We start from the raw sequence: 9,489 nt of genomic DNA on the forward strand, positions 1-9,489 counted from the left end.
TTTTTATCTCTTTTTTTCTGCTTTTTTTAAACATGAATTTACCTTTTTTTTTCAAATTAAAATATTTTTTGTTGGAAATATCAGTAATTGCAATTTTGTTGAAATTTCTGTGAAATAGTATATATAATATTTTTTATTGAGAATTAATCTTTCTTATTCTAAAAACTTATTTCGAAAAAAAATGTAATAGTAAATGTTTCCTTAATAATAAGGGCCACAAATCTGTTAACTTTTTGATTAAATATACTTATTAGAAATGATAAAATAATTCTATTTATAAACCCGTTGACAATATTAAATGATTTTTGAAGAAATTAATCTCTTAAATTCGTAGCTAAGTGGATAAGAGCATTAGACCGGCAATCTGAAATACCTGGGATCATATCCCAGTGGAGTGGGAGAGCAATTTTTTCTAACAATTTAGAAAAAACATCAACATTCAAGAATATTGATTTTAGACCAGTTGACAAAAAACAATTAACATTAAATCATTTAATACATTTTACCTGATCAAAACCATAATATGAAAGCAAATATATCAATATTATCCGTTATTTATAAAATTAAACAATTTGCTAAAGTTTGATATTTTGCGCTCTATTTTTGTTATAAACATTGTTTTCGTCGATGTTTTTTGAAACAGATTTTGACGAAGTGTGACGAGGTGACGCAACAATTAAAACCTAAATCCGGGAAAAACCTCGATTTCCTTCACACTTAGCTGATTATATATAGTAAAGAATACGTAACTCTTTGTTAAAAAATACTTATACATATCACTATTTTATGAGAATTGCATAATAAAAATTGTATTGAAACTTTTTATCGGCTGATCGCTGTAAAATCAATTTGAGTGGCAGGATCATTTAGACACAGTTTGAATGTATATAAAGCTTTGAAATGAAGTTCATTTTCATCTCAAATATCAGTGTAAATCTTTATTAGTTAATCATGAAGTTCTTTTTCGCAGGAAATTTAATTTTTCTTTTTACAGTTGTGCAAAGTTTTCCTTTTTCTCGTCCCAGTAAGTAACTAAAGTGACTTTTATTTGGAAAAAAATAAATTTTCTGAAAGTTAATTAAAAATTAGATACTTTTCTATTTTTAAGCTGGGCCTGATTTTCCTACCTTTTTACCTGGTGATGGCTTTTTTGGTATGTAGTATATAATTGGTGTAGCTCCACTGCATTTTGATTTAAAAATTTTCTTTTTAAGTATTACCTCTTACAACCATTAAACATGTAGAAATGTAGATGATATATAAGAAGTATAAAAAATATTTCAAAGTATTTTCCAAATTTTTAATTGATTCTTTAAGATTTCCAAATAAAAGCTTTTCAAGGATTTTGAAAGTTCTTGAGAGAATGAAAAAGTTTTCTTAACATTCCTCGAAACATATTAGATTTAAATTTTTTCTCAAAACAACTTTAAATATTGTTTAATTATATTTTCACAATTGTGGAAAAAAGAATCGAGCAGATCTCCGTGCTATTTTTTCAAATACCTATGGGGCCTTTTTTCTAAATTGCAGGAGAAATTTGAATCAGGACAAAAACCAACTTATTTTGAAATATAGTAAAAAGGTTTAAATGTTTGAAAAATATTTAAAATATTTAAAATCTTAAATGATATCAAAATATTTTGAATAACATGTGGGTTCTTGAAGATTTTGAAAAAAAATTGGAAGCTTTCGGCAGAATATTATAAAAATTTTCGCAAGAAACCAACTCATTCTGGAAAATATTTAGAGGTTCAAAAACATACCAAATAATTTAAAATTTGAAAACCTTAGAAAATATTTTAAACGACGTGTCGATTTTTGAAGATTTTGAAGAAAAAAGATGTATAAGATTTAAAGAATTTTGAAAGGTTAAAAAAAATGTTTTCTTAAGATTCATAGGAAAATTTCATATAATCTTTTACTTCGCAAAATGTATTCTAAGAGACAAATGGAAAATATTCCAAAACATATCCAATACTTTCCTAAAATTTTGACAAATAATTTTCGAGAGTCTGAAGCCAAATTTTTAAATGTCTAAAATTGATATTTCGAAGTTTTGAAAAGATTTAAAATAATTAAAATCTTTCAAATATTAAAAAAACATTTTAAACAACATGTAGATTATTTTAGATTTTGTAGACATAGGTTTAAAGCATGTTTAAAAAATATTAAGGTTTTTTAAAAAGATTAAAAAATGCCTTTAAACTTGTAACGATTGCAAAAATCAAGAAAAAAATCGTTCTTTAAAGATTTCGAGAAAAGAAGATTTTAAGAAAGTTGACAGGTTTGCAGATAATGGAGATTTTTTCTTAATATTGCTACGGTAATCCAAAAATTTTTTTATTTAAAAAATGAATTTCGAGAGATTATAAATAAAGATTTCTTACATTTTCAAAGTAAATCCACAAAATGTTAAGGCTACTTGCTTAATTAAAAATGCAACTTTTTATAATTGCAGAAAAAAATGGAATAATTATAAAAGATGTATAGAAGGTTTGGAAGATTTAAAGAGATTGAAAATAATTAAAAATTTTGAAGCATTCAAAAATATTTTAAACAAAATTTTGTTTTTTGAAGATATTGAAAAAAATGCTAAAGCTTATTCAGAATCCTGAAAGGTTTCAAAAGAAATGTTTTCGTAAAATTTCTAAAAAGAATTTACAAAGTTTGAAGCCGAAATATTTTAAATATGCAAAATTCCAAAATTTTAGCAAAAAAATTTGGATAAATTTAAGAGATATTAAGAAGTTTTAAATGGAATAAGAAATACCTTAAAAGTATTAAAGAGTTTAAAAATTAAAAAACGTTTTTTTTATGCTTTGAAAACAAGGAATTTTTAAAAAATTTTGAAGGATGTTAAAAGAGTGACAATTTTGTCTTAGGCTTCCTCAGAAAATCCTATTATTTAAAAAAAATTAATTTTGAGAGATTATTAAAAAATATTTATAAAATTTTCATAAAATAATCTGGAAGACGTTAAGGCTACTTTTTTAATTACCTATCATTTAGAAAACTTTCAAATCATTTCCAAATATATTTAGAAGGTTTAGAAGTTATGAAAATGATAAGGATAAATTAGAAATTTGAAAAGGTTTAAACAAAAATTGTGAACAAAATGTACATTTTTACAATTTTTCTAAAAATTTAAAACTTTTGGAGAATTTTCAAAGTTTTGAGACACTAAAAACCTTTTCATTAGATTCATGAAAAAATGTTGTATGATTCTTTATTTAAAATATTTTAAAGCCAAATTCAAAAATAGAAACTTTCAAACTTTAAATATTTCAAGGTAAAAAAATGTGGATATTTGAAGATTTCGGAAAAAAGAACCATTTTAAAGATATGAAAGTTGTCAAGCGAAGGATACAATTTTTTTAAGTATCCTGGGAACATTTTTAATAATTTCTTTCTATGCTATTATTATAGGTGAATGTTTAAAAATATTTCGCTATATTTGAAAATGATTCTAAAGTTGTCAATAACATAATCTGTAAGATTAAAGACAATTTCCTTATTTTGCAGAATTTTTAAAAAGTATTACGAAAAATTTGAATCAATTCAAAAGATATTTTTAAGGGCCTAAAATGATTTAAAAGCAATTTAAAATTTGGAAGGGTTTAAAGAATTTTAACAAAATGTATATTTTTAAAGATATAGAAAAAAAATGTTTTCAATCATTTGAAAAGGTTTAAAGAGAAAAAAAAATTATATATATTCCTTAAACCATTTTAAAGAAAATATATATTAAAGTATTTCAGAATATGTGCAAAATTGTAAAAAAAGCATTGGAAGTATTTTAAGGCAATTTTTTTAACTAGGGAAAATTTGAAGAAAAAAATTATGGAAGATTTAAATGATTTTAAAATACGAAGCGGGAACTTAGTGCCTACCGTGCAGGCGGTTGCATGAATGATTCTCGCTAAGTAGAATATACGAAGCGGGAGCGTAGTTCCTACTGTGCAGGCGGTCGCATGAATGTTTCTTGCTCCGTAAAATATACGAAGCGGGAGCGTAGTGCCTACTACGCAGGTGGTCGCATGAAAGTTTCTCGTTTAGCAGGATATATTAAGCAGGAACGTAGTATATTCTTGTATGTTTATAACTGATTATATGTTTTGTATTCTAATTATTAACATTTATGAATATTCAGCACACACGCGTCCGACCTGAACAAACGGGCAACATCCATATGATGAGTTGGGAAAAGAGGGAGGGGATGAGGCACAGTTGTGCCTTTCACTAAACTATGAGACACAGTGGTTGCTTTTACTAAAGGATGAGTTGAAGTACTTCCTTTTACCAAATTATGAGACGAAGTAGTTCCTTTTAATAAACAATGAGTCAAAGTAGTTCTTGTTGCTAAACGATGAGTAAGAATAGTTTCTTTTATTTGTGGATAAGGCGGAGTAGTTCCTTTTACTATGCGATGAAGCAGACTAGTTCCTTCCACTAAACGATGAGGCAGACAAGTTGCTTTTACTGAACGATGATGTAGAGTAGATGCTGTTACTAAGGGATAAGGCAAAGTAATTTCTCTTTATAAAAGATGATTTAGAGTAGTTGCTGTTACTTAACAGATAGTCAAGGTTGGTACTAATCTGTATAGTAAAAGCAGCCGGATGAAACTAAACAACGTTTAGTATATGTTACACATCACATAGTTCATATTGCGATATTTTAGCCTACTAAACGTAAATATTTGCATCTACTATAACAGTTCTTTTCGTATTATTATTATTTTTTTCATTTTCTTGACAAAAGATCCTCTATTAAATTCAACTTTTAGGTGACACTGAAAGTAGAGCTCATATCGATGCAAGCGCATCTTCATCAGGTGAAGGTATTGAGGGCCTTCGAAAATTTGGAATCGGATGTTCTGGAAATGCGGGCTTCCCTGATGGACCTGATGGACATGATATGCCAGGAGGTAGTTTTCGCAGAGGACATGGAGATGGAGGAGGTATTAATATTTAAATTCATCATCAATTTTGATATTAAATACAAAAACAATCTACTATATAAAATTCGAATTTGTGGGATTCAATTTTGTTTAATAAATAATGCAAAATAGCATTAACTGTATATCTATATATAAAATCAAGTGGCTTAAAACGGATGATGCTTATGCAAATCTACAGTTTTTGACAAATCGTTACTAAATTTTGCACACATATTCTTTTGGATCCCAAACAGGTCCTCAAGGTATGTTGATGTTGGCACAGGTGGGAAGAGGGGGCATTCGCAGTTTCTGACCAATAGGGATCAGATTTTCCACACTTATTCTTTGGACTCCCGAACAGGTCGTAAGAGTATTAAGGGACTGGTGGAGTGAGGGGGGGCAGTTTTTGAAATTGACCCTCTTCTGGAACAACTCAACTTCAGTCACTTTAAGAGACAAATACAAAGACCTCTCCCCTGTAAAAGGAGGTCTTGATTTAAGGCCAGTGATCTTGGACACTCTTTCGAGTACCCTCCAGGTAGCCTCTCTGAAGAGTTCAAAGTGCTCTGTAGTGAGCAGCGCTTCTGAGCCTTAGTGTTGGTTATCCGCGTTATATTTGCCGATTTTCTAGGTACCGCAGCTGCTAAACTAGCCTGCTGCGTTTGCCTCATCAATTTTTCAGAGAACCGTTGACGCTTTTCTTCTTATTGATGGACTGATTCGCCGCTTCGGTCTTTATAGCTTCATTTAGAGGAACCGTCAAGCCTTCAGCTCCCAGAAGATCTAGGGGCACAGCCTCAGACTGAATTTGGCTTGCCGTAGAGACAGATTAGGAGGAAAGCGTTATGCTGGACCCGTTAGGACCTAACACCTTACCCTCGCCACCACCACTATTTCTCCTTCTTCTTATTACTTGGGGAGGTAGTCCAGTGTCCCCGAGAGGCCGTTAGGACACCTTCGTAACCCCTAGGTGCCAAATAGTCACGGGCATGATTACTCTACACCCTAGTTCAGAGGGATGGTCGAATTGCACGAGAAACCTAATGAATAATCGTTCGCAGACCACCATACCAACGGAGGGATGTTTCTTGGTCGCTGTGCAGGCCGCAGGTCATTCCCGTGCCGATTCCAAAAAATGGAGATCGGTCTGGTAGGGGCCTCGACCTAGGGATCCAAATAGCCCGTGTCAGCTAGGCTCGGTTTAAACAATTTTCAATTGTTACAGTATGTCTTTTTTCATGTACCTAATGAAATGTAGTATTCTTTGGGTTTGAGGAAAAATTTAACCAGTGGTGAGAGTAATACATTTCGTTTACTTATTTTTCAATTGTTAGATAATTCACAATTTTATTCTTTCATTTTTGTGATAATTATTTATAAAATTGCAAAAATAATTTTTGCATTTTAAAATTAAAAAGTAATAAAAAGATATAATAATATATAAATTTCGTAGGGCCTCCATTTATGACGGGAGATGAATTCGATGCAACCAGCGTGGCATTAGCAGGCACTGATGCATTTGCCCAAGGTGGTGGAGGAGGTATCAATATTTTATTTTATTACATTATTTGCATGTTATGGAAGTAGATCCTATTATTAATTTTTTTAATGCCCTAAAAGTAGTAATTCTAAAAATACATATAATTCTAAGAAAGTTTATTTATAAATTGATCAAATATGATATTACAATTCCAGTTATAGCACTTTGTAGATAATTTTTGGTTTAATGCATTTCACATTTTTTTATTCGATATTGCAAATCAACAAATAAGTATCTGAATACACGTAACCTATCATTATTTTTGAAGCATTTCTAGCGATGTCTAGCGGAGAAAAAAAGAAACTTTGAACGTCGGTAAAGTGGAGATCACGCAACTAAGTTCGTTCATGAGATTTTTGTGTAGAGAATGAACCCAGTGGACACAAAATTTGGCGACATCTTGACGACGTCATTACGACATCTTTACGACAACTTTACGACAACCTATGTCCATGTCGTTTCGGTGTCTTTACGATATCGTAAAGAGATCGTCAGATCATACGACTTATTTACGATATCGTAAAGACACCTTAACGACATGTAAATAGGATATCGTAAACTTGTCGTAAAGTTGTCGTAAAGATGTCGTAACGATGTCGTAAAGATATAGAAAGCACTAAGGAACGTTTGCATATATCAAAATGTTAAAAATTAAGAAGAAAGTTTAGTTAAATATAATAGGAATATGAAATAAATTTTTAACGTCGATAAGGTAGATGCCTTGATTTAAAAAAATCTAGGAACATCTTAGAATGTGAAGCTCATACATCCGTCCAAGTCCCATCTTGAGAAATGTGCATCTTTAGAAAATAATCAAAATTTTCTAATGGCAAAATATTCTTGTAGATTTTTTGTACTGATGTGAAACAGTTTTCTTTTCTTCTCCGCTAGAAATTGCTAAAAATATTCTTCAAAAATAATGATATGTTACGTATGTGCAGCTACTTATTTGTTGATTTGCAACGAGTGTGCACATTTTATTGTTTACATAAATTTTTTGTAAAGTTTAGAGTATTTAGTACAAAATTTGTGTCAGTGCTCAATATACGCGAAGCAAAACATCTGAAATGCATAAAAGCAAAGGAAACGTGCTTTAGTGCTTTTCATTTAATCTGTACAATTTTAAACACGATATCTCAATCCATGTAGATACAGTGAACACCAAAAAAATGTTCATAACCGGGGACTAGTTTGGTCACGTGGTCACCAACGAGCATGCCCTTCAGGAGAATGAATATTGGCTCTATTTAAATATTTTTTTTTGAATTTGAAAATTGTAAGAGCTACGTCACTTCGAAGTTTTTTTTATCAATTTTTCTGAAATTGTGAAAGTTCCATGAAGTGTTCGTTTTATGAAAATGAAACTAAAAAAAATTCAGAATTTTAAGTAAACAAATCTTAAACTATTTTAATTTTTATTTGGAGCACATATATCTTTTTTTAATATTTCATGTGCAATTTATTTCTTATTATTTTATCTTTCATTTAAGAAAAAAACAGTCGTCCAGAAATTAATTTTTGTGGACAAATATCGTCGCAAATGCTTTACAATTCGGACAAATTCGTCTAAAGAATAAATTTCTTACTCAATTTAAGATTTTTTCTAGAAATACACTGCATTAAATTCCTCACAAATGTGAGTAAGCCAATATATTTTTTGTTTTTGTTTAAGAATACTTGAACGAAAATTATTGCTTGTCAGTAACTCAGAACGAATGAAACAAAATTTTTTGGTCATACTTGTGCGTTACATCCGTTAAATTTCTTACCCTATTTAATATTTTTTGTTTAGAAATATTCTGCATTAAATTTCTCACAGACGTAAGGAAGCCAAATATTTTTACTTACTTCTATCTTTAATAATACTTTAACAAAGAGAGTGAGAACATTTTTCATTTCAAAGATATGATTTTTTATCTCTGAAAACATATTTTAAATAAACTCAGTTTCTGTCAGAACTATTAAATTCAGACTTTCAATTTACGAATATTTTATTAAAAATAGTATATATAAAAATTTAGTAAAAATAAGAACTACATTGTAAAAACATTTATTTTCCAAATTCCCGAAAAGAATAAAATATGTTTTATTGATTGAATGATAATAATTTCAAGAAATATAAATACTAACGGGTAAAAAAGTTATGAATAGGTTAAAATTTCAACGAATATTTGAATAAAATAAAATAAAAATATTATATTAAAAAGAGATTTCGAAAAAATCCTTTTACTATAATGAATATTCGATTGTGTTTTGTTGTCTTGCCAAAAATTAGGTGTCTGAAAAAAAAGGTTTTCAATTATCTAAAAAATTCAAATGATATCAATCATGCCTTATGAAAGAAAAATAATTATTTTTTACTTAAAAAGTTTGAAAGTCATGTAAAATGATTATTTAACAATATTTTTGTGATATAATAATGGTTTATTAATGTTTTTGCTCGCCATATTTTCTTAAACTCTTCAATTTTAATAAATCGTCGTTGACAAAAAAAAATGTGTATAACTCTACTGTTTCCGATATTTAAATTAACCAAACAATTTACAAATATAGTTATGTAAAAAAAGTTAATGATAGTAAATCTGTTTTATTCGGATTTAATTTTTGGCATAACTACCTCAACAAAATAAAAAAATCGTTACAATATTTAAAGAGAGTGGAAATCAGTTAAACAATTGCATTTCTGTATTAAATTTTCATTAATAATAAATTGATTAATGGTTCATTTATTTTTGCAAATGTACCCACCATTAAAAAATGTTATAATAAGACACAGTGAAGAAATAATTATATTAGTCCCCTGGGAAAAAGAAAAGGTAGCTATGAATAACAAGAAAGAGTCTGCTGAGGTAACGGTGGCATGATTGGTTAACGCTCCACTCATGGAGAGGCACGTTCCCGGTTCAAAACTGGACTGAGGCAAATTTTTTCTTGTTTTTCATAAAATAGTGCTTTAAAATAATCGCTTTAATGTCGAGATTTGTGTTAATTATCATTCATGTTTGTCATC

General features: G+C 29.1%; 1 protein-coding gene across 2 annotated transcripts in view; it reads left to right on the plus strand.

The window, feature by feature from the left end:
- Positions 1 to 929: 929 nt before the first annotated feature.
- LOC117174731 (GPI-anchored CFEM domain protein A-like) overlaps positions 930 to 9,489 on the plus strand; it is a 9,648-nt gene continuing 1,088 nt past the window's right edge. Inside the window, exons 1-4 of one of the 2 annotated variants that reach the window (XM_033364055.1) lie at positions 930 to 1,024; positions 1,109 to 1,153; positions 4,787 to 4,960; positions 6,393 to 6,479. In XM_033364055.1, the coding sequence (XP_033219946.1) occupies positions 952 to 1,024; positions 1,109 to 1,153; positions 4,787 to 4,960; positions 6,393 to 6,479 (379 nt within the window). In that variant the 5' untranslated portion in view covers positions 930 to 951. The remainder of the gene's footprint in view (positions 1,025 to 1,108; positions 1,154 to 4,786; positions 4,961 to 6,392; positions 6,480 to 9,489) is intronic. The other variant, XM_033364056.1, reaches the window with a different exon arrangement.

The sequence above is a fragment of the Belonocnema kinseyi genome, chromosome 6, assembly GCF_010883055.1.
Source record: "Belonocnema kinseyi isolate 2016_QV_RU_SX_M_011 chromosome 6, B_treatae_v1, whole genome shotgun sequence".
NCBI classification, from domain to species: Eukaryota; Metazoa; Arthropoda; class Insecta; order Hymenoptera; family Cynipidae; genus Belonocnema; species Belonocnema kinseyi.